A 26875-nucleotide genomic window follows, 5' to 3' on the forward strand; every position below is an offset into this window, starting at 1 on the left:
AGGGTGACATGAGTAATTACAGTTTTACCTGTTTAACTTCTGTTCCAAGCAAAATAATGGAGTCACAGGTAAAAGAAGTAATGCAGGATGATCTAGACAATGCCGCAGTTATACTTCAAATGGGTTTGTTTAGGGAAAATCTTGTTTGACCAGTTTGATTGCTTAATACACATAAAGTCACAAAGGAACTGGATGCAAAAAATAATTTTGATATCACATACTTGGATTTTAGGAAAGGTTTTGATATTGTTGCACATAAAAGAATGTTGTACAAATTGGAGCAGTGTGATGACATTAAGGGCAAGTTGCTGCTATGGATGAAGGGATGGTTGGGTGGGAGAAAGCACACACACACACACACACACACACACACACACACACACACACACACACACACATACACACACACACACACACACATACAGAGAGAGAGAGAGAGAGAGAGAGATTGGTAATCAATTGACATTGCTCGTCGTGGACTTCATTGCCCTTCTATTATTAGTGAATTCCCCCAGGGTTCAGTGTTGGGCCCATTGTTGTTTTCTATATTTATCAATAATACGGATGAAAGCATATCATGCTTAATGTCCAAGTTTGCAGATGATACAAAGGGTGGCAGGGTGGTTAATGACAGTATGCTACTGCAACAGGATCTAGAAAATTTAGGCAGATGGGCTGAGAAATGACAATTGAAGTTTAACATTGATAAATGCAAAATACTGCAAATGGAAAAGACTTGGGGGATAATTGTGCAGTCAGATATGAAATTCTCTGAGCAATGCAAGGCTGCCAGGACAGCTCCTGAGTTTTGTCAATGATATACAGGAATTTTTCTAGTAGGGATAAGGAGTTGATTATCTCATTGTGTAAGGCATTGGCCAGGCCACTTCTTAAATATGCTATACAGGTCTGGAGGCATCATTTTAGGAAAATTGTGGAGTTAGCTTTTTTAGCATTAGCATTAGTAGAGGCATATGATGCAAGAAAAGAAGTATTTTGGACTTTAGTAGATTAATTCTGTTAGCTCCAGTTTCAAAGAGCTTTTTGCATTTTTCCTTTCTTTTATTTTATTCCTTTGCTACAGCCTCACCTGCCTAATTTTTATGTTATTTTATTCAATATAACTCCCTTCCCCCAATAGCTTATTTATACCAGGGTATTGCCTCTGCTTTTCTTTTGGTTGACAATAAATTATTTTATATATAACCTGCACTGCCATTTTTCAGCTCATCCTAATAATTGAACTAGGTCTTGTTGTGTAGTATATTCTGATTATTGTCACTAATCATATGGCCTACCTATCACCAACCTTCATCAATATCATTAAGAAATATCAGAAAGAGTAAGGGTTAGCTTATTTATACCAGGGTATTGCCTCTGCTTTTCTTTTGGTTGACAATAAATTATTTTATATATAACCTGCACTGCCATTTTTCAGCTCATCCTAATAATTGAACTAGGTCTTGTTGTGTAGTATATTCTGATTATTGTCACTAATCATATGGCCTACCTATCACCAACCTTCATCAATATCATTAAGAAATATCAGAAAGAGTAAGGGTAGTGGCCCAGCAGCAAACCTTGTAGGGGAACCCAGTCATAACATTAGTCCCTGAAGAATAGCAGCCATTTATAACTACTCTCAACACTTAATCATCCCTTTATATACAGAGTAGCTTGCCCCAATGCCAAATTGCTCCATTTTATATAGCAGTCGTTCATGTGAGACTGTATTAAAAGCTTTACCAAAATCTAAGATGATTGTAAAATTATTCTTGGCATCTAATACTTCAGCAACAGCCTCACAGTAGCTAATTAGATTAGTCAGTTGTCCAGATTCCATCAGCTCCTTGTGCTGTGTTCATTTTTAACATCAATAACTTGCCATAAATATTAGATAGACCAGCATGGTTGAATCCTTTCCTTTTATTGCTAACACAAGAAAAAAATTCCTTACCACTACTCCATACACTTTCAGCTAAGAACTTCTCATAGTATACTTCGGTATACCCCCCCCCCCAAATTAATTAGCCTGTAATCACTTTATTACAGGCTAATTAATTGTAGGCCTTGAAGTCCCCTGCTAATTTGTAATTATCTCAGGTATCTTCTATGCCACTTAGATCATTATTCTTTTGTCATCCATTTTGGTCTATACCTTTTTTGTTGGTATAAAAAGCTTAGTAGTTTCCAGATTTACTTCCTGATTACCCATTTTGTATTTGTAAAGTTACTATCCTGAAATTTTTAAAAATTTTGATTCCATTGAAAAGAACTTCGAAAATGTCTGAGACCACTGTAATTCTTATTATGAAAACAAAAACCCTTTCTTTTTCCTTTGACAATATTAACTATTGGACCACTATTTAGTGACATTGGCAGGCTTGGATTTGGACTTTTGCCAAATCCAAGAGTATAATTATTGTTGCTGATGTCTTCATATAAATATCTTTCAGTTCATCACTGAATTTTGTTTTTCCCATATCATATAGGTTTTTATTTTGATGGCTTGCAGCATCTTTTTTTTCTTATACAATAGATACAATAAATTCAGAAACTGAACTAGTAAATGACTATGTCCCTAATTAGTTGCTCACAAACCAAAAACTACATCTGACCATGGCAGACATTGATACTGCTTCATTAAGCAACAGTTTTGTCGGAAACACTAACTGGTGTCAGTAGAGTGTTCAAATTAAACCAGTGTCACCATACGACAACAATAGCAGTAAAAATGTGAAGTACCTTGATCAGAAATAGTTTAATCAAGTTTACTAGTAAACTTGCAAATTACTTTATGATAAAATGAAGTGAAATTTGGTGGGGGGGGGAACAAAGGCAACTAAAGACATGAGGCATCATTGTGCGATATTTTATTATTAATTGTGTATGTTCCATAGTCAATTTGTCTATTGCAAGATGAAAAAACTTATTAAAATTCAGAAACTGCACCCGAGACTGTGGTTTTTATTATACTATATTTGTTACATTTGTAAAGAAACATAATTCCAAGATGAAATTTGATATGAATTTATACTGCATAAAATTGATGTGATTTTTGAAGTTGAGTAGTTGTTAGTCATAGATTAATTTCTGATTAAATGAATGGATCTTAGGTACTTCACTTTGCTGTGCATGCTGGGCAAATACACACTTGGATTTGAATTCTGACATGTTTTGATCTATCATAAGTATATTTTTTACAACTAAAGTATATATATTATAGATAAAGAAGATGTCATTTCGCAAATTCAATCTGATGATGAAACATTCAGGACTGATATGGTTGCAACCATAATAGCTGAATCTGGAATATCATATGCTAGGCTTTTGTCTTTAAGGGTGAGTTCAATTTCAGATAGATAAATCAGATATGTGGATAATCTTTTACAACATGGAATTTGATGCCATGAGGAACAGACAAGCATTTTGCATATTTGTTTTTCATGATTAACATTATGGCAATACGTCTTACCTCTTCTAGTTTTATTGGAAAATATCTGATATATGGTAATTTTTTAATCAGTTTTATGCCAGTTTTAATTAGATCAGTTTTAATAATTAGATGTGCAAGTTTTTTGAAAGTAGAATCTTGCAATAAGTCATAATTAATAATGCCAAATGAACATTTTTTTAGTTCACAATTTTTCTTCTTTATTCAAATGAAGGCTGTGTATCAGGACTCGACATATCCTAGGTACCATGAAAATCTGTCACAATACTTACTTTTGGCAATATTTTATCTGCATTTGAGTTTCAGTAACTTCAAGCATGTGCAAATATTTCTAAGAATCCACATATTTAGAGCTATATTGAAAGTTCAGAACATGTATATTTTCAAGTTACTGTAAAATATATCAGCATTTGTAAGGATGGTTAAATTTATTTTAATTCGTGTGTATTTTCTGGCTTCTCAATGCCCTGAAACTCATACATTCTTCCAGGTATGACATGCTAGGTCTTTGTCACCTTGGAGTCTAAAACACTGATGGAACTGATATTCAGGTGGACCAGTTTTTGTGAAGTGCAGTTATTCTACAACAACTAGATCATCTGCTTGCACCTTCACAATGGTGGGACTTCTATTACCTGGGTATACCTCCCATGTATAACTCCAGAAACACTGTAGTGAGGTGTGAACTAATGTAAGCAGTGGTCGAGGTGTCAACATCACACAGAGGAATGCTATCCCCTCAATGTCACCAGGCAATACTCTCATCATCATCATCATCATCTGGTGCAATACTGCTACTTTGTTTATTGGAGGATTGAAGTGGTGTGAAATCCATGTATAGTGCTTTCTGGAACAATCTTCCTTTGCATATATTTCCCAAAAATTTCAATCTACAGAAATTTAAGTCTAATGTCAACAAGTCTTCTCTCTTCTCAACCTACAGCCCATACTAAGTGCTGTAGGTTCTAAAACCCTTCATTTTTGGGGTTTTCAAAAATAAAAAAATAAAAAAAAGGGTGTAAATTTCTTTGTTGTCATTCTAAAAAAGAAAGATTCAGTGGTTTTCATTTGCACCACTTACACATGCATAATAATACTTTTGATCCAGTAATTAATTATTTCAGTGACTAGTTTTGAAATAATTAATTATTACAATATCAAACTTTCTTAATATTTAGATTTGTAATCAAGTCCAATGCTAAGTTTACAAATGGTGTGAGCTGTATTAATTTCATATTTCATTAAAAAACAGCCTAAAAACATTTGCAGTCAGATAAGTGAAGTAATATTATTATAGTCATTGTAGTAGTAATGGCAGATGATGCAAGAAGGCAACCATCATATAGCATCAGCCAAAAAAAAAAAAAAAAAAAAAACACAAACCCTACACACTTCACTCATCCATACCCTCAGAGAAATTTGTTTAATTTTCCCCTGAATTTATCCAAACCATCCATTTCCACAACAACAGATGGAAGCCTATTTCAACAATCAACCACCTGCTGGCTGAAGGCAAACTCCCATGCATCTGTCCCACAACAATCCTTCCTCAACTTGAATTTATGTCGCATCATGTTTGTGTAGTCTAAGCAAGAGAAAGAATGCCATTAACATTCAGCTTACTCAATCCATTTGGGGCTTTAAACACCTCACTCCGAACTCCCCCACAGGTGCCTAGTCTAAAAACACTGCAGTTTGCAGAACTGAAAGCCTTTCTAGGTAAGAGCAACCTTTTGTCCCTTCACCAATCTGATTGTCCTTCTCTGCACCCCTTCCAGCAGATCTACATCCTTCCTGAAGTGAGGCCTCCAGACCTTTATACAGTACTCAAGATGTGGCCTAACCATGGCCTTGTACAAAGGGATAATCATCTCATCTCCATATTCCTGCTAGCAAAATTTCTGTATATCATTGACAAAACTCTCACTCCAAGTTTGCAGACAATATGAAGGTCAGCAAGGTTGTTAATGACACTAGTGACAGTGTGCTGCGCTGCAGCAGGATCTAGAAAAGTTGAGCAGATGGGCTGAGAGGTGGCAACTGAAGTTTAACATTGACAAATGTAATGTACTGCATATGGAAAGCAGTAACCCCAGAGTAACGTATCAACTGTGTGGTACTACACTGGCAGTGGTAGAGAATGAAAAGGACCTGGGGGTAATTTGTGCAGGCAGATATGAAGTTTTCTGAGCAGTGCAGATGGTCTGCAAGAGTAGCTCATGGTGCCTTGTCAATGATATACAGGAATTTTTCTAGCAGGGATAAGGAGGTAATTATCTCCTTGATTAAGGCAATGGTCAGGCCACACCTTGAGTACTGTATATAGGTCTGGAGGCCTCATTTTAAGAAGGATGTAGAACTGCTGGAATGAGTATAGAGAAGGGCAACAAGATTAGTGAACGTTACAAAGGGTTGCTTTTATGAAGAAAGGCTTAAGTTTTGCAAATTACAGTGTCTGGAGACTAGGCACCCGTGAGGTGATCTGATTGAGGTGTATAAAGCCTTGAATGGGTTGAGCATGCTCGATGCTGATGGGATTCTTCCTCTTGCTCAGAATAATTGCTTGAGAGGGCATAAATTCAAATTGAGGAAAGACAGTTGTAGGATAGATGTGTGAAAGTTTGCCTTTAGCCAGCAGGTGGTTGATTGCTGAAACAAACTTCCATCTGTCGTAGAAGTTGATAGCTTAAATAGATTCAAGGCAGAGCCAGACAAACATTTGGAGCAGGTGGATGAGTGAAGTAATAAGAGGGTGTGTGTTTTTTTTTGGCTGATGCTATATAAGTTTGCTTTCTTGCATCATATGCCTTTACTAATGCTAACTCCATGAGCTGTCCTGGCAGCATGTCTGCACTGCACAGTTATCCTGATGTCTTTCATTTCCCACTACCCTGAGTATAGTACCACATGGTTGAAAGTTACTTGGGGATTACCCATAAGCAGTAGTTTACATTTATTGATGTTAAACTTCAATTGTCATTTCTCAGCCCATTTGCCTAACATTTCTAGATACTGTTGCAGTAATATACTGTCATTAGCGAGCCTGTCAACATTTGCAGACTTGGACATTAAGCCTGATATGCCTTCATCAATATCATTATTAATGATAAATATAGAAAACAACAATGGGCCCAACACCAAACCCTGGGGGACTACACTAATAACATCAATCCATGAAGAGCAATGTCTATTAATTACCGCTCTTTGTCTTCTTTCACTTTACCATCCCTTTATCCATAGCAGTAACTTGCCCTTAATGCCGTATTGCGCCAGTTTGTACAGCACTCTTTTATGTTTAATGGTATCAAAAAAGCCTTTTGAAATTCAAGTATATGGTGTGAAAATTATTTTTTGCATCTAGTTCCTTGGTCACTGAATCATAGTAACCTATCAGGGAGGTTAGACAAGACTGCCCCTTAACAAATCCATGCTGTGACTGCAGTATGATTGCATTCCTGTCCAGGTGGTCCTGCATTACTTCTTTAACCAGTGGCTCCATTATCTCCCCCCCCCAGACATTAAACTAACAGGTCTGTAATTACTCATATTACCTTTTGATCCCCCTTTATGGATTGGGGATACTTTTGCACATCTCCAGTCCATAGGGACCTCCCCTGAATCCAAGGATGCTCTCATAATTATGGCTAAGGGTTTACTTACCTTCTTTCTTCCCCCCTCCCCCCTTAATATAATTAGATAGATTCCATCCAGCTCAGATGCCTTTTTTATGTTCTGCTTCAACAATTTCTCTTCCACTTTCCTTTCAGTTATCACAAATTCATTTAGCTCCTTGTTAACGTTTGATAAGCTTCTGGCATCCTCACCCATCAAGAATTTCTCATGTGTGAATGTAGATTCAAAATATTCATTCATTTTTTCAGCAACCTGAGCAGGGTCATCAACAGTTAACCCATTGACATCAAGTGATGATCTAATGTGATTCAACCCCTTCTTTTTACTGTTAATATAAGCATAGAAGTCTTTGCTGTTTTTCTCTGCATTCTTTCCCAGAGATTTCTCATAATCTGCCTTAGCTTGCCTAACCTCCTTTTTGATTTGATAACATACTAATTTATATATACCATAGGTTTCTGTATCACCTGGTAATTTATATGCATCTCATGCACTTTTCTTCTCTGTCATGTGCCTCAATAGTTCAATATTGTTCAAGAACAATAGTTCTTTGGTATGAAAAGCATAGTAGCTTCTATGATTTGGTATGAAAAGCATTGTAGCTTCTATGATTCGGTATGAAAAGCATAGTAGCCCCTGAATTACTTTCCCCATTTAGAATTTGCTGTTGGCAACATCATCAGTTGCTCCCACTGCACAGAATTTAAAACTGTATGAGACCACTGTAGTCACCCTTATGAAAACAAAAGCCTTTTCCTTTACACTTGACAGTAGTTATGTCTTTAATTGAATTTCACATTAGTATGCTGTGATAACTGTGACCCAGTAACACTTTTATTTAATTAAACATTTTTTTTTTTTTTGCAGTTTATATCTTGTATTTAAATAAATATATTGTGAAAGCCTCAAAAAATACTGCATGTAGAAAAATATAATGATTCTGAAAGAAAAATATTGATTATGAATTCTCTGATAATGCAAATTATATGCTGGTGCATTAGTGTGATACGTTAGGAATTTTTTTTTGTGCCATTTTTGGAAGGTCTGAAAGTGTAAAGACATGAAAATAAACATTGTTTGTTTTAGCTGAGAATACTAAAGACAGATGTGTGTATATATATATATATGCATCTGTATATATATATATTATGTATGTGTTTACACACACACACACACACACACACACACACACACACACACACACACACACACACACACACACACACACACACACACACACACACACACACACACCTGTATGTGTGTGTCCTTACACACACACACATACATTTTTTTGAAGTTAGTATCAAATTCTTGAATTCAAATAAATGCAATAATTTTCTCTAATAATACATTTTATTTCTAATATATAATATCTTTTTACAGCTAAAAAAATTCATCGATATATTTATTATAAATAAGAATATATCCCTTTTTTTTCCCTCTCAATACTTAGATTGATTATACTTCAACAGAAATAGGAGTTACTGCCATGATTTTAGATAGACCTCCTTATGCAGGTAGGTTTCTTCATTCAGTTAAGATGCTGTTTAGTTTCATTGTTAGTAATGGAATTTTTGTTCAAAAATATGGCAGTTAGTAGGTTCTCAAAATAAATTTAGAGAGTGGGGTAACAGTACATTTAATATTACCATTAGTATGGATCAAAAGATGAAAGAAGCCAGGCTTTTGCCTCATTAACCAAAAAAAAAAAAAATTATGTGCTGTATATTATTATTTATTATACTATTCACACCACCTGAAGGTTCTGATCTAGCTTCCGCTTAACTTTCATCAAACTAACAAGCTCAGCCACCCAGGGGATAAGTTTATTCCAGTGGTTGATAACATGCTAACCAAATATAAACTTCTTGAGGTCCAGTCTATTTGTTCTCCCCAATATTTTAGGTTCTCTGTTTTTTGTGTCCCATTTCAGTGTGAAAATTCATTTTGTTCTCTCCCACCACTTCAGTGCCTTATACACCTCAATCAGATCCTCTTTGAGATATCTAGTAACCAAACTCTGTAATAATCCATAACCATATCTTTATAGTTTCTTCTTATATGGATTCTCTGTGATAGTATAGTGGTTTCATTACTATCACTTCTGAAAGGCCTATTCAGTCAGGTTGTAAATAGTCTATCTCTGATGGCACAGTAGGGTCCTTCCCACTGTGAATTATGCTTAATATTTTGACCGCACAGCATACAAATTGTTCCAAACATACACACACACTTCTGCAAATACAAGTATTATAATAATATACTGGTGCAATATGATCTAGGGTACTGATGTTATCATAAAATCAACAATATCTGTAACAAAGGGACTTCATATAGATGTCACTTTATTATTCTCATCTGATGAAAATACAATTTTTTTCAGTAAGACTGAGTTTACTGAAAAAACTTTTTCAGTAAGCTTGCTCTCTTTATTTAGATTCAGTATTAGTATGGAACAGTATTTGTTCCATACTAATACTGAATTAGTATTAGTATGGAACAAATGGTAGAAGAAAACAAGGCTTTTGCTTCATTAATTAAAAAAAAAAACTTGCCTTTACAGCCCAATACAATAGTTCCAATAGATCCACTTAAATGAATAATATAATGGAACAGTAACCTTCATTTCTTTATATTGATATTAATATTAGTAGTAACAAATGATGCAAGAAAATAAGCTTACACAAAGCTTGTTTTCTTGGAAACAAAAATATAAAAACATTTTCGACGTCACTCTCTAATAATTTGTCTTCAAACTACTCACTTCCATTATACCAGATGGAAGTGTTCCAACGATTAACTACCCACTAGCTAAAAGCAAATTTCTGCACATCTATTCTACACCCATTCTTCCTCAGTTTAAATTTATGTACCCTCATGAGTATTGTTTGGGTAAAAGGAAGGATGCCATCAGCATTTAGCTTACTGACTCCATTAAAAGGCTTAAACCCCTAGATGCAGGTGCCCAGTTTCCAGAAGCTGAAATTTGCAGAACTGAAGCCTTCTTTTGGTAAGAGTACCCTTTTGTTCTCCTCACTAATGTCATTGCCTTTCTCTGCACAAGTTACAAAATATCTAATGGATTAATCCCTCTTTAACACTGCTGGAAAAATTCCTCTCTATCATTGGCAAAACCCCATGAGCTGTCCTAACAGCCTGTCTGCACTGTGCAGAGAACTCCAAACCCAACTGCATTGTTCAGAAAACTTTGTGCATGACTGCAAAATTATCATCAGGTCGTTTTTGTTCTCCATGTCTTCAGTGTGGTAGTGAGTCAACCTCCACACTTTCTTTCGGATTAACATGACACCTTGCATTTCTCAATGTTTCACTTCATTTGCCACTTCCCAGTCCATCTGCCTAATTTTTCTAGACCTTGTTGCAGTAGCATACCCTGATTACTTTTGTTTATCACCCTGCCAACCTGGTAGGGTGATCAATGATAAGATTTAATGATATGGTAAATCATTGATAAGATACTGCAAGCTATCCTGGCCACCTACTTATATTGCTTAATAAAAAAAAAATTTACTGTGTGTATCATAATATTTATACCCTTCATCTCTTCCCCACCTAGTATATAAATTTATTCTAGAGTTATTTTCCAAATGGAGAACCTTATACTTGACAGGATTAAAATATAATTATCATTTCTTTAACCACCTGTGAAGCTGTTAATGTCATTCAGCTCAGCCTGACCTCCATTATTAACCATTCTCCAGTGTTCATATCACTTTCCAATTTCTTCATAGTATCCTTTATTCCCTCATTTGTATCATTCAAAAAAATTAGTTAAACAGCGATCTTGTCTTACCAATCTGATTGGATGCCATGATTCTGAAACAAAGGAACTGGATGCGAAAAATAATTTTGACAACATATTATTTGATTTCAGAAAAGCTTTTGACACTCTTCCACATAAAAGACTACTGGTACAAATTGGAGCAGTATGGCAATAGGGGTAAGTTACTGCTGTGGATAAAGGGTGAGTTGAAGAAAACAAAGAGTGGTTATCAACGGGCTCTGCTCTTCTTGGCTGGACTACAGTTATAGTGGAGTTCCCCAGGATTTAGTTCTGGGCCCATTGTTGTTTTTCTGTATTTATTAATGATAATGATGAGAGCATATTAGACTTAATGTCTAAGTTTGCAGATGATGCAAAGGTTTCCAGAGTGGTTTACAACAGTAATTAGGGTATGCAACAAGATCTAGTTAGGAAGATGGGCTGAGAAGTAGAAATTGAAGTTTGACTTTCAGAAATGATGGGGTTTTGTCACTGATGCACAAGAATTTTGTCAGAAGGGATAATGAGGTGTTTGAATAAATTAAAGGAAGAACTAATAAGCTCTTAGAGGGGATGGACAGGTGAAATGCAAAGTATTGGTTTTTTTTTTTTGGATGATACTGTATAAATTTGCTTCCTCGCATCATTTGCCAAATACTAATATATTTTCATTCCAGTTGATGGAGAGTCCAAGAACTTCCTTAGTTCAGAGTAATCGCCTATCTTGAAATTAAACGTTTGATGAAATTTAAATAATTTTTCCTTGGCTACCAAAATCCCTTTTTTCATGTTCATTTTAGGACACTGTCACTCACCACTTTCAATTCTTGTAACATCAATAGCTCAAATTCATCCATTTTTATTGACAATACTCCTGACCTTACTGTATAAACAGCTTAAAATTGTATTTGCTTGATGCATGTGCTATTACTATCCTGTCATGTATTGGTTTTGTCACATTCTTTCATATAATTACAAAATCCACAGACCTTTGTGGCCATGGTTCACTTTTGGACGCTATAAGTCTTGCTTAAACTTTCAAGGAGAGTGCAAGTATGATCTTAACCTGTGCTATTAATAAATTTCGTTTTCCCATTCCAATTACCTCTTTCCCTGAATCCTTAACGACTCTTCAATGACATTGGAAAGATCCTCTTCTGCATTCCCTATTTAAATCTATTTCATTCCTGCCAACTAAGTTCTTATACCAACTAGGACAGATCATCCTGTTAAGAATTCTCCCCCTCAAAAGCCTTGCAGAGCCCCTCAATTAACAGGACTTGCACATAAAATCACTCCTATTGTGACTGGACAGGACTGCTGTCACAGTACACTTTTTTTCCTAAGATATTTTTTCAGCATTTCTTTATACTTTCAACCAAATATTCACAGTATGTATGTGCATTTAGTCATGTATAACCAAAACCCTATTGGTTCTTTTGAGAATTGACAACTGGTGAACTATACAATCAGTTGTTACTCCAGGCATAGATATTAGCATTAGGTAGTAGAGGCATATGATACAAGAAAGCAAGCTTATATAGCATCAGCCAAATAAAAAAAAAAAAAAAAAATACCTTCCCATTTCACCAATTCATTCACTCCAAATGCTTGTATTGTTCTGCCTTAAACTTATTTAAGTTGTCGACCTCCACTACGACAGATGGAAGTTGGTTCCAACTATTAACCACCTGCTGGCTAAAGGCAAATTTCTGCACATCTAGTCTACAATTGTCTTTCCTCAATTTGAATTTATGTCCCGTCAGGTGAGTAATCTGAGCAAGAGGAAGAATCCCATCAGCATTGAGCTTGCTCAAACCATTCAAGGCTTATACACCTCAATCAGATCACCTTGCAGGTGCCTAATCTCCAGATGCTGCAATTTGCAGAACTTAAGCCTTTCTTGGTAACAGCAGCCCTTTGTTCCATTTACCAATCTTGTTGCCCTTCTCTGTACTTTGTTCCAGCAGCTCTACATCCTTATTGACACTTGAGTCCTTGCCAATTCCCTAGTATTATCTAGGGAATTGGCAAGCTCTAGTTAATCATGCTGAAGTTAATCATGCAGAACTGCTCTAGTTATCATGCTGTTTTCTCAGCAATCCAATCTTGTCTGTTAATATACCAAGTCCAAGTTATAATTTCAGATCATCATACCCTCCTGCATCTGGTATAAAAAAATAAACCATCACGCATACTGTAAATAGCTGCAAATGAGCTTGCATTACATAATACAGCCTGTATAAGTAATAATGCCTGTCAGAGAATTGCTCATATGTCTACTCTGAGTTATAGCAGCTATAATTACTAATTTACAAAATACTATATAAATTATTACTTAAAAACGACAAGACACTGTATCAATTACCATGCAAAATATATTAAAAAATATATATATTAAAATGTATAAATTAAAATTTATAAAGTGAAACTAGCTTGTCTGATATAAATTTTGCTCTTGGTAAGGTTGTGGTTATCCCAGAGCATCTGATATAATATTTTAACTGTGTAAATTAATTGTTTTAAGTGTAATTAACATTTGTACAAGTATGAATGTACTTATATATATATATTTATTTATTATTTATTTTTTTTGTGTAAGCTTGAAGAAGCATGAACCTGTATATATTCATTTTGAAGTCGTTTTGACTCACTATCAACAAATTACATCTATATATGTACAGATTATCTTGAAACTCTAAAAGGATGGCAACTATCGAATTTGTTTCTATTTCTACAATAGTTTTAAAATTTATAATAGTTTTTATATTTACAATAGTTTTAAAATTTACAATAGTTTTTATATTTACAATAGTTTTAAAAATTGGCATAGAAGGATGCAAACTTTAAACAAGATTCCAGATAATATGGGCTTATACAAGCCAAAACTGAAGAAATTCTCAAAATTCAACTGAAAGTTGCTGAAAGTATATTAAGAGGGAAGCTTGGACTCAGGGGAATCCAAGCTTCCCTCTTAATATACTCTCATTTATATATATATATTATCTGATATATAAATATCAGTTTCAGCAACTGATATATAAATATCAGTTTTTGCTCATCTCCAGTCCTTCCCATGGACTGGAGATGTGCAAACGTGACCCCAATTCACAAAGGGGAATCAAAGGTGACACAAGTAATTACAGACCTGTTAGTTTCACTTCTGTTCCAGGGAAATTAATGGAGGCACTGGTCAAAGAAGCACTACAGGATCATCTAGACAAGACTGCAGTTATACTTAAGACACAGCATGGGTTTGTTAAGGGGAAACCTTGTCTGACCAATCTGATTGGATACTACAATGAGGTCACAAAGGAGCTGGATGCAAAAAATAATTTTGATATCATATACTTGGATTTCAGGAAAGCTTTTGATACTGTTGCACATGGAAAACTACTTTACAAGTTGGAGCAGTATGGCATTAAAAGCAAGTTGCTGCTATGGATAAAGGGATGGTTGAGTGAGAGAAGACAGAGAGAGTGATAATCAATGGACACTGATAAATACAGAAGCCAACAATGGGCCCATTGTTGGCTTCTGTATTTATCAATGATATTGATGATGGTATATCAGGCTTAATGTCCAAGTTTGCAGACTATACGAAGGTTGGCAGGGTTGTTAATGACACTAATGACAGTACGCTACTGCAACAGGATCTAGGAAGGTTGAGCAGATGAGCTGAGAGGTGGCAACTGAAGTTTAACATTGTCAAATTTAAAGTACTGCATATCGGAAGCAGTAAACCCACAGTAACATATCAACTGTGTGGTACTAAGAGAGCTGGGGGGTTATTGCGCAGTTGGATATGAAGTTTTCTGAGCAGTGCAGACAGTTTGCAAGTCATGGTGTCTTGTCAATGATATACAAGAATTTTTCTATCAGAGATCAGGAGGTGATTATCCACTTGTATAAGGCAATGGTCAGACCACACCTCATTTTAGGAAGGATGTAGAGCTGCTCGAACGAGTACAGAGAAGGGAAATGAGATTGGTGGATGGAACAAAGGGTTGCTCTTATAAAGAAAGACTTAAGTTCTGCAAATTGCAGTGTCTGGAGACTAGGCACCTGTGAGGTGATTTGATCGAGATGTATATAAGGCCATGAATGGTTTGAGAAAGCTCAGTGCTGATCAGATTCTTCCTCTTGCCCAGATTAGTCACCCGAGGGGACATAAATTCAAATTCAGGAAAGACAGTTGTAGAATAGTGAAATGTGCAGAAGTTTGCCTTTAGCCAGCAGGTGGCTGATTGCTGGACCAAACTTCCATCTGTTGTAGAAGTTAATGGCTTAAATAAATTGAAGGCAGAACTAGACAAATATTTGGAATTAATGGAAAGTTTTTTTTTTTTTGACTGATGCTATATAAGCTTGCTTTCTTGCATCATATGCCTCTACTAATACTAATTACTGCTATTACTGCAAAAAAAAAAATAGCAGTTTTTTAAGAGATTTTAATTTTAACAATAATGTCACTCTGCTGTTCAAATATAAAGGCAGAATAGGAAAAAATAATATTTAAAAGAATTTATATACATAATGTTTAAGTTTAGGTTTAGTTTACTTTAGTTTAGTTTTTTAAATACAAACTTCAGAATTCCTTGAAAAACTCTTTCCAGGTGGCATAAATTTACTGTTCAGAAACTCACTTGTGAAAGGATAAAGTATAAATTTTGATCTTGAATAAAAATTCAAACTAAGCAATAGTTTGCAATTTTTTGAACCAAGAAAATACTAAACTTAGTATAATCCTAGCTATTACTTCAGAGCATTTGTAACAGCCCTCATCAAGTTTCAACCAAATGTGCATAACCATCATTTGCAATGCCTTTATAGCATACAACCAAATTTTATGCTTTATTCAAACAAAAATTCAGTATGACTTATTATTAGTATTTTCCTGTCATTCATAGAGTCCAGAGGTTCACATGGAATTCATAAAATATATTACCAATATATTTAACCAATTAAAATTTCTGTTAACTTTTTCTTCTAAAGAGCATTTTTGTTTTTCTTAAGGAAATGGAAATTTAATTATGTGTATAGGTGGTATAATTTAATTTGTTTCAGTTTGAGTTTTTCATTACATTACAAAAAATTTATCTTTACATTAAGAACTTTTTTTTTTTTTTAAGCTGGATTTTCAGAAGGAAAGAAAGAATCAACCCCTGCAATATATGAAAAGAAAATAGACAGTAGTTCAGATGTTGAGAAGTGTGCCAAAGCATGCTTGTCATATACTGAAAAATGCTTGTGAGTATATTGATAATTTGCACTAAGAAGAACATTTTTGTTTCCTTGACTTGTACTACTATTATAGTAAGTAATGTACTCAGTTTAATACAGTAACATTCTCAAAGCTAAAGAGGGACCAGATGCTTGATCTCTTCCTCCCTATACACTTGGGCCACAGAGAAACATGAAATTATCATTTGTTTGTAATTATTTCTGGCTGTTAATAATTATTTAATATTATTTTATTATATTAGTTAGAGTTTTATAATAAGCATTGTTCTAATCACTTTCCTGATTTTGTTTGCCCTGAAAAAGGCCATGTTAATATTTACAACAAATCTGTGACAAATCTTTGGCAGTGTTGGTATCACGAACAATGATTAACATTCATTTCACTGTTACTTCAGTAATACTATCTACTTCCCATGATTTTTCTTCTTCTTTCTTCTTCCATACGTAATTATTGCAGTCTTCTGTAGTGACTTGAATAGTGTTATATCTTAAATCTTGTACTGTTCCATCTTGAATTGTTGATTCTCTTGATTTACAAGAGAATCAACAATTATCATAATTGTCATAGCAAGAAAAGTCTGGTATGCCTGAAGCAGCTTCATTTGATTAAATAAAAGCCTTTATTGATTGCACTATGTAACAAAAAAGGTAGTTGCTTCTTGTACTTTTTTTTTTTTTTTTTGTGCTCAACACAGCGATGGACAATGATTAGTAATGTCTTGATTTCATTGATCATGGCTATGTGGACAGCTCTAAATGTTATGCTGCCCCCCCCCAAGTTAAACTAGCTGTGATGAAATACAGCTTCACAGCTTTTATTAATATTTGATTATTCTATGCTGCTTTGTTATGCTTTATGTATCTCCCTCAATATTTAATATTTTTACAGTCATGTAATAAAAATGCCCTTAGTGTCATTTAATAATAGTATTTGATTTCCATATTTAATTATTTTATGTAAAAAATTGAATTATAAACATAAATATTGATGAACAAAATTGTCCTGTTTTAAAAAATGCATAATTAATGGTTAGGAACTGTTTTTTGCCCATTGCCCATGAGAATCCATGTCATCTGCAGCCTTCAGAATTTTATCTGGTTTGGCTCTCTAGCCAAAAAGATTGGAGATCCTGTTAGCCAGTCAATGTGAAATTTGGTGTAAAGGTCCATAAGAATATTCTAAAAAGTTCTGAAGTCTTCAAAAGGATTGGAGCAGCTCTTTCAAATTTATTGCAACATTTATTTGTGAGGGGGAATTGAGGTTGTGGAATCGTAATTAGTCCTAAAAGATTCCTGTGAAACATATGCTGAAAGTTTAATGTTGGCTTGAATTTTCCCTCTTGAATAAAGCTCCACATCCAAAACTAATATAGATTCTACAGGGTTGAGAAACTGGTGGAAGTTATTGAATCAAAATCAATCCTAAAACTTTCTGAGGACTATTATGAGCATATTCTGAACACTTAGTGTCAATCTGATTTTTCCTTGTAAAGCAAAGCTCTCCATTCTGAAACACACTTCAATTTATATACAGAAATTTTATGGGGAAGGGGAGACAAATTTCTATTGCTATTCAACTCTCTTGAGAATTTGGATGTCTTGATAAATCTTTCTAAAAGACCCAAATATCAAATTTCATCAATATCTGTCCACTCAGAGCCAATTTGCCACATGTAAATAGATATAATCAAAACAGTAGATGTTCTATACATATATACAAACACACCTAAAAAAGCAAGTTGGGTAATCCGTTGCATTGCATTTCAGATGCATTTGATTATCATGTGATGTTCTGGTGACAGATAGCTCTGAAGTTAGATTTGTATAGCAGTACCCTTTGTAGTTGGTGGGGGGGGGAGAACAGGTAAACATTTAGCATAATATATGGCACAAAGGTCCAGAGAAATATTCTAAACAGGTACTAAAATTTTTTGAACAAAAAAAGTTTTGTTTATACTCTATCATGCCCACTAGGCCAGAGACTTTTACAACTAATCATCCTGACAATGAACACAACTGTTAACAACATTTTTAGCAGTCACATGCTCTTGAACCACAGTTAACTCAAACATGTTCTAATATTGCATTTTTGTGCTTGACTACTCAGCTAAGGATCATAGTTTCTGTTTCATATATTTATCACAATGTCTTTAGCATTAGCATTAGTAGAGGCACATGATGCAAGAAAGCAAGCTTATACAGGATCAGCCCAAAAAAAAAAAAAAAACAAGCTCCTTCCCATTCCATTTCACTGATCCATTCATTCCAAATGTTTGTCTAGTTCTGCTTTGATTTTATTTAAGCTATCAACTTCCACAACAGATGGAAGTTTGTTCCACCAATCAACTACCCACTGGCTAAAGGCAAGCTTCCACACATCTATTCTACAACTGTCTTTCCTCAGTTTGAATCTATGTCCCCTCAGGTTTGTAATCTGAGCAAGAGGAAGAATCCCATCATTATTGAGCCTGCTCAATCCATTCAAGGCCTTATACACCTCAGTCAGATTGCCTCGCAGCTGCCAAGTCTCCAGAAGCTGCACCCCTTTGTTCCCTTCACCAATCTTGTTGCCCTTTTCTGTAATCTTTCTAGCAACTCTACATCCTTCCTTATATGAGGCCTCCAGACATGTATACAGTACTCAAGGTATGGCCTGATCATTGCATTATACAAGGAGATAATCACCTCCTTATCCCTGCTTGCAAAATTCCTGCATATCATTGACAAGATCCCATAACCTACTCTAGCAGCCTGTCTGCACTGCTCAGAAAACTTTATATCTGACTGCACAATTGCCAGGTCTCTTTCATTCTCCACTACCCTGAGTGTAACACCACCCAGTTGGTACATTTCTCTGGGATTACTGCTCCCAAAAGCGTGACTTTGCATTTGTCAATGTTAAACTTCAGTTGTCACTTCTCTGCCCATCTACCCAACTTTTCCAGATCCTGTTGCAGCAGCATACTGTCATTACTGTTATTAACAATCCTGCCAACCTTTGTATCATCTTTAAAATTTTGACATTAAGCTTGATATACCTTCATCAATATCATTGATAAATATGCAAAACAACAATAGGCCCAACACCGAATCCTGAGGGACACGACTAATAACATTAGTCCATGAAGCAGTATCCATTGATTACCACTTTCTGTCTTCTCCCATTCGACCATCCTTTTATCCATTGTAGCAACTTGCCCTTAATGCCATACTGCTCCAATTTATACAGTAGTCTTGCATGTGCAACAGTATCAAAAGCTTTCCTGAAATCCGAGTATATGATATCAAAATGATTTTTTCCATCCAGTTGTGGCCACATCATAGTATACAATCTTTGTGACCACATCATAGTATACAATCTTTGTGACCACATCATAGTATACAATCTTTGTGACCACATCATAGTATACAATCTTTGTGACCACATCATAGTATACAATCAAATTGGTCAGACAAGTCTTCCACTTGATAAACCCATGTTGTGTCTGAATTATTACTGCTGTCTTGCCTAGATGATCCTGCAATGCTTGTTCAAACCAGTAACTCCAGTATTTTTTCTGGAACAGAAGTCAAACTAACAGGTCTGTAATTACTCATGTCACCCTTTGATCCCCCTTTGTGAATTGGAGACACATTTGCACATCTCTAGTCTGTGGGGACTTCTCCCAAGTACAAGGATGCTCTCATCATTATGGCTAAGGGTTTGCTTACTTCCTTTGCCACCTCCTTTAATATAACTGGATCGATCCCATCTACCCCAGGTGCCTTTCTTATGTTTAACTTCAACAATTTCTTCTCCACTTTGGTCTCAGTTATTACAGAATCATTTACCTCTCTGTTAGAGTTTGATAAACATCTGGCCTTCACTTCCTTGAATAACTCCTCATATGTTAATGTAGATGCAAAATACTCATTTGGTTTGGCAGTCACCTGAGAATGATAATCTACAGTCAATACATTGATATCAAGTGGGACAATCTGATTCATCCTCTTCCTTTTAGAGTTTATATAAGTAAAGAAGTCTTTGCTGTTATTCTTTGCAACCTTTGCCAAAGATTTTTCATAATCTACCTTCGCTTGCCTAACCTCCTTTGTCATTTGATTACAGACTAGCTTGTATCTAACATAGGCTTCTGTGTCGCCTGACAATTTATGTGCATCCCATACATTTTTCTTCTCTGCCACAAGTCTCATTAAGGCATACCATCTGTATGCTGCCATGGTAAACTGTCTTTCAGGTATCCCATAGCCCCAGAAGCTTATGCACCATTAAACTTCCATAACACACACACACACACACACACACACACACACACACACACACACACACACACACACACACACACACACACACACACACACACACACACACACACACAGTCTCATTAGTTCATCTGACATCCATTTGGACCTAAACCTAGAGCAGTATTTCTTAGTTGGAACAAAAAGCCTAGTAGGTTCCAAAATTATTTACTTGAATGCTGAATTTAGAATTTGCTGTTGATAACATCATCAGTTGGTTCCACTCTATAGAACCTAAAAAATCTCTGAGATCACCTTTACAAAAGCAAAAAACACTTCACTTTACCCCTGATGGTAGTTACATCTTTAAATAAATCCCACATCAATACACTGTGATCACTGCCACCTAGTGGTTCCTTTATCTTTAAATTCTTAATGCTTGAATAATCACTGCTGATAATCAGATCACGAGTATTACTCTCTCTTATTGCCTCTCTAACATGCTGCTGCTGTAGAAAACAATCATCCAATAAATCCACAAAAGCCTTGCTAGCATGCAAGTGACCAATCCACAAGTTCCAGTCTATATCTGGGAAGTTAAAATACCACATTATAAGACACTCTGATTTACTGACCCACTCTGTTTCTCTGTATAATTGTTCATTGTACTCAGCAGAGTCATTAGGCCTACACAAACTCCTACCCTCATTTTTGCTGTCCCAGTGCTTATGTCACACCACACTGACTCATCATTGCATTCTCCATATATATCAACTGGATGCACTTCTTTGATTTTATGTGTTTCTTAACTAACAGCATAACCCCTCCTCCCTTCATATCCTGTCTATCCTTTCTGTACACATTGTACTCCCCAAATTCCAATTCTGCATCCCTTATATCTGAGTGGCACCACATCTCTGATATCCCAACAATATTCATTTTGGATGTTTCAACCAGCACTTTAAATTCATCAAATTTATTTACTATACTCCTAGCATTGGTGTACATGCAAGTATACATGCACCTGTTCTTCTTTTGGTTACTCTAACACAGCCCATGTATTTAGTTATTTCATGATGCCCAGCAGTTCCTTAAATCCCTAGCAACTGGCTATCTGGGCTGCTGCTCATTCCAATAGAAGCAGTGCAAGAATCATTTCCACCTCTGCCTGTGGCTACTGTTAATCTATTAGTCTGTGAATCCCTCATTCTAGCAGTATTCTGAGCCACCTAACATTGCCTCGATAGCATCAGCAAATATTCTTGCACCCCTTCTGTTTAAGTGTATCTCATCACTGTAGAAGCAGTCTCTTCTGTTAACAAGCACAGACCACACTGAGAAAAGTTTTACCCCATGAGTCCTGCACAATCTCTCTAGGGCTGAATTGATTGACAAGGCTCTCATCATACACTCTCTCCTATCGTGTCTGGGCAGGATTGCAGGCAGTTTCAAATTTAACCCTTTGTGACTTTTTTTCAACATTGGCCTGTACTTGCTTAGTAAATCTGCAGATCTTCTACACTTAATGTGATATCACGACATCACCTTTTGTGCCCTTAAAAGATGATATCTGCTCTATAACGTCATCAACTTTTGCCCCTGGCAGACATACCCTTGTCCTATTCCACCTATCCTTTTTGCACAATATATTTCCCGTTTCTCTGACGGGGCGTCTCTGTAGCCAGGTGGGAAGGAGCAGCAGTGCGTAGCACACGCTTCTTTATTAGACCGGGGTTCGAGCCCGTCACCACCAAATACGGAGGATTAGGAAAGGTCAGGGAATGACCACCGCATATTCCCGGAGCAATATGGCCTTCGTTGCTAATGCTCCTAAAAACCAAATAACAACAACTGTAGTTGTTTCTCTGACAATTGAGTCACTAACAATAACTAGCTCCTGTGGTACCAGCACATCCTGCCCTGAAGGGTGCCGCTGTGTTGATTTGGGAAGCTGAGAGCTTGATGGGCCCCCATTTTAATTCCTTGGAGGGTATCCTCCCGACTGTTCAAGTTCTCATAGATGTCTATCAGAATGCTGAGTTAGCACCTAATTTCTTCATATTCTCTGCACCTAGCACACACAAAGACATTCTCCATGGTTAGATTATGTGCTGTTCGAGAGACATCTGCAAACAAGTCACATTTTGCACATTTTTTTAGACTGTGATGTGTTGGCGAATCATTCCCTTCGGTTCTCCCGCAAATCATAGCACTTTTGCTACTTCACGCAAGTTGCTTTGCTGCTCTAGTCTGGGGCATGATTTTCGTTTAAATACAATTTAATTAACAATAAAAATGAAAAGGAGTTATAAATTTAATTGATTAATTGCCAATACTAAGCTAACAAAATCGTACTACGGTGTTACGTATTACGTTATCTAGTTTTACCTTATGCCTTAAGCTATCAAGTTCGTGATATGCATAATGCTATGCTGTATCGATACTACACAATGGCAGCAAGTTTAGAATGGTACAAGTTTTACTTATACTAAGTAATATCCCACAAAATCTCTGTCTAAATTCAAAATAAACTAAGTATCGTAACTACGAATATAAAGCTACTTCTAGAAAATAAATTAATATTCCAATTTAATCAATAAAATGGTAAAATTTAAGAAAAACTTCTCTATTAGCTGGAGCCATAAAAACTTCACCCACACCGAGCTAATCTCATTCCCACTCTCAAGAGAGGGAATTCTGGGGGCTGTGAAATTGGAATTAGACCTAAATCCTCTACAGAGACCAACAAAACATGATAAAAATTTGGTGTTGATGCAGTGTTTTCTTATCAAGCAATGACTGAATATTCAAAACTAATATGTATGTTTTTTGTGGGGGGGACAGGGACTGGGTACTATCAAATCAGAAATTGATCCTGAAACCTTCCCAAGCACTAACAAAAATATACTCAAAATTTGGTGTCATTTTATCATTTTGGTGTCAGTCTGGCATTTTCTTTTTGAGTAATGGTCAGATGTGTGAAACATTCATTTATGTATAGGTCACATGGATTCTTGTGGGTTATAAGAACAGTTCCTAGACTTTCAAAGTTTTATGGTGGAGAGGGATTGATTTTGATAGATAATTTGGGGAGTTTGTTAACATTTTTGCTGCCTTTTATATTTGCGAGGGTCCTTTATATGTGGCTTTAAGCACTTTTCTTGGGGCCCTAGAACAAATGGCACTGCTTTTTAGTAAATGGATTTCATCTCTGAAGAATCATCACTGCAAATAATGTTCTAACATCAACAGATGCATTTGAATGAGATTCAGAATCTGCATCACTTGAATAGAATTCTATTTCAGTATTACATGACATATTATAAAGAGCTGATTCAATGTTATCAGCTTCAACATATTGTCCATCCCCATTCCTTTTCAGTCCTGATGTCCCAGACTGTGGATCCATTATAATACCCTTTAGAGTAAAAGTCTATAAGAAAACACTTTTTTTTTTTACATAAAATTTTATCAGTACACACACACTAAGTATGAAGTTTTGTCTTTTGTTTATATATACTTTTGTCACAAAACTTATCTTCATCCTGACCAAGAAGTAAGGCTTGGGTAAAACAATGTCCCAGTGGTAGCAGAAGCCAAATTTCCAGGACCTATTTTTGACAGAAAACTGACATTTCTACAACATATTGGTCAGCTAAGGGAAAAGTGTGCTAAAGGGCTTAATATCCTTCATGCCCTTTTGTCAACTTCATGGGAGTGCAGATTGCTGTATCCTACTTTGGCTCTACGAATCTCTTTTCCATTCTAAATTTGATTACAGTTCCCAGGTTTATGCTCCTGCTGGAGATAGTGCACTTTAGTGGCTGGATCCAGTCCACCCTCAGGCTGTCTGGACTGCTCCCAGAGAATTCCATGCATCTTCTATCCAAAGGCTTTATATTGAAGCAAATGAGCCACTTCTTTCTCTTAAACATAAGTAGTTGTCCTTGCATATGTTTCAAGTTAAAATTCCTGCCTGATCATCGTGACCATAAGTCTTCAAGCCAGCCAACCGGGCTAGCCTAGTGGGTAAAGTACCTACCCGGCAACCCAAAGGTCGCGGGTTCGATTCCCGCCTCGGGCTTGGATCAAAGTACTGCAAAAACCTTGGGAGGTGCAATATGGCCACAGAAGCCGATGCGCCAACAACTACCAAATCAAAAAAAAAAAAAAAAAAATCTTCAAGCCATGGCGGGGAAAATCTCTAGAACACTTGTCAGACTTTAGGAATTTGAATCCAAGAGCTATTTAGGTGAACTAAGCATGGTAACTGTCAATGTTGACAGTTACCAAGACAATTCCTTCCACCCTGGCTTGCCCATCTTCCAGCTTGTGACTTTGCCCTCAAGATTTGGGAGAAGGCTGCCACACCACTGGCTCTCTACCAGCAACTCTTTGCAGCACATTGAGTGAAATGTTCTGACTTTCTACCATGTACACAGATGGCTCTAAGTCAGAATCATATGTTGCTGCCTTTCAGCTGCTGTCTTTCCACATAAAATAACATCTATCCAGATTCCATGAGAAAGTAGCATATGTACTGTTATTGCATGAGTTGCATGGAGTAGAACTAGCCTTGAATCATATAAAAGTTAGCAATAATAAAAGATATATGGTATACACTAATTCATCAAGTGTGTTGCAGGCTTTATCAACATTGTGCCATAATCCTCATTCAGCCTTGTCCTGAATTCAGTAGATGAATTCTTTATTTCCTTTTTGAATCTGAATTTGACATCCATTTCTGCTGGATCCTAAGCCACATTGAAGAAATGATCTAGCTGATAATGCTGTGAAATCAGCAATTCCCTTGAATTACTGTTACCTGTCAGTCCCTTGTACAGACTATAGGCAAACAATACATAATAAACTATATTCCTAGTGGACAGTCTTAAAGCAGATTAAGCACTTAAATAAGCAGTGGAAATCCAGTCTCTGCAGGGTCTGAAAAGAGGAAGTTGTTCTTGCTTGGCTTTGCATAGGTCACGGTCATCTGACACACTTTTCTGCAGAGGGCAGATGACCTACTTATGCATGGGAACTGTAAAACTATTTTAATCATTATTCATAGTTAAATGGAGTGCACTGTTTTTACTGAAGCACAATGTTTGTGTTTTATGCATTTTATTAATCTGGCTGAACCCTTTACACTCAGCCAGATTTTAGCTGGCAGAGACAATATGTCTAACATTTTTAACTTTTTACAGTCTATTAATTTATATGTACATATTTAAATTTATTTTTTTATATACTTTGATATATATTTAGTTCCTTTGATGTGGTAACCTGTTTAGAAGTTACTAAATATATTTATTGATGTTTCTTTCTTCATCTTGGTGCATTATGGCCTTAGCTGCCAATGCACCATTAAACAACAAATAACCAACCAACCATCTTATATGCATAAGTTGCTTTAACCATTCTTTTGATACCTGATTATTTTGAATGGATTTTTTTTTTACATTAAAAGCATGGGAACATTTGTAAGCATGTTCAGCTATTACTTCCAATTTCCTGGTATTTCCGTTTTCTATATGTTTACATTGTTTGGCAATTCTAGTTTCAAATAACCTCCCTCTCTTGCCAGCATATACTATCCTGCACCTAAAGTGTTTTTGTATATATCGCACCTTCTCCTATGAGAGAATCTGTAGAGGATAGGGTGGGGTTACTGGGTTCCTCTGATTGGCCAATTAGGGGTCAATTGCTTCCTGAAGACATCATTTCATTCCCTTTCTTTCCTGCATTTTCTGATTACTGAGAGGCATATTACCAGTCTCTTGTTCATGTGAGTAGTGTATGTCAACAAGAGACTGGCAGAATTTCCAGAACATGGTGCTATTAAGAAAGGTAATAATCATGGTGTAACAATGTATTAAATTGGTTATCTCTTAATGGAAATAACCAGTGAAGGAAATGACGCTTTTAAAATGCTTCTTTTGCTATATTTTCTAAATGGCATGTATTCATTTGGAATTTAAAATTATTCCATAATTTATCCACCTCATGCCATGTTCCCAGTTAATGAAGGCCATGTAGTACTCCTTGAAATTGCAACTCTTGCTGTTATTCTTCATTCTTCTCTGGGGAAATTAACCAAATTGTTATTGTAGTCTTCATATCAGTAAAAAGTACTTGAGTCTTCTCATTTTGATTATTTGATTTGGTAGGTATAATAATAACAAATAGAACTTAAAAGACACTACTAACCACATATTGAAAACTAAAAGATCAATTCATTCTATATAATTAATTGCATTACTCCGACAATTGGAAGGAAAATTTCCCTTTTGCTCTTTCCAGCAATTAACTACAGCAATGGTAGATGGAGAATCAGAATTTGGCAATTTATAGTTCTGTGACCAGTACTACTATAGTTTATCATTGGAAGAAGGGGGAGGCAGAGTTTCTTTTTTGAAATGTTGCAGAGTTTTATAATTAATTATACATATAAATCCTGTTAGTTTTTGACATGTAGTGGTCTACTTTTAGTAAGTTGTATTTGCCTTCTCATT

The 26875-nt window shown here is 35.8% G+C and overlaps 1 protein-coding gene across 1 annotated transcript in view; it reads left to right on the forward strand.

Annotated features, from left to right (window-relative positions):
• Positions 1–26875, forward strand: part of LOC150087474 (uncharacterized) — a 223247-nt gene that overhangs the window by 176090 nt on the left and 20282 nt on the right. Inside the window, exons 13-15 of the mRNA XM_090372498.1 lie at positions 3227–3342; positions 8544–8607; positions 16007–16124. Coding sequence (XP_090228624.1) covers positions 3227–3342; positions 8544–8607; positions 16007–16124 — 298 coding nt within the window. The remainder of the gene's footprint in view (positions 1–3226; positions 3343–8543; positions 8608–16006; positions 16125–26875) is intronic.

This window comes from Mastigoproctus giganteus, chromosome 4 (genome assembly GCF_048544385.1).
Source record: "Mastigoproctus giganteus isolate SK-2022 chromosome 4, ASM4854438v1, whole genome shotgun sequence".
Lineage (NCBI taxonomy): Eukaryota > Metazoa > Arthropoda > Arachnida > Uropygi > Thelyphonidae > Mastigoproctus > Mastigoproctus giganteus.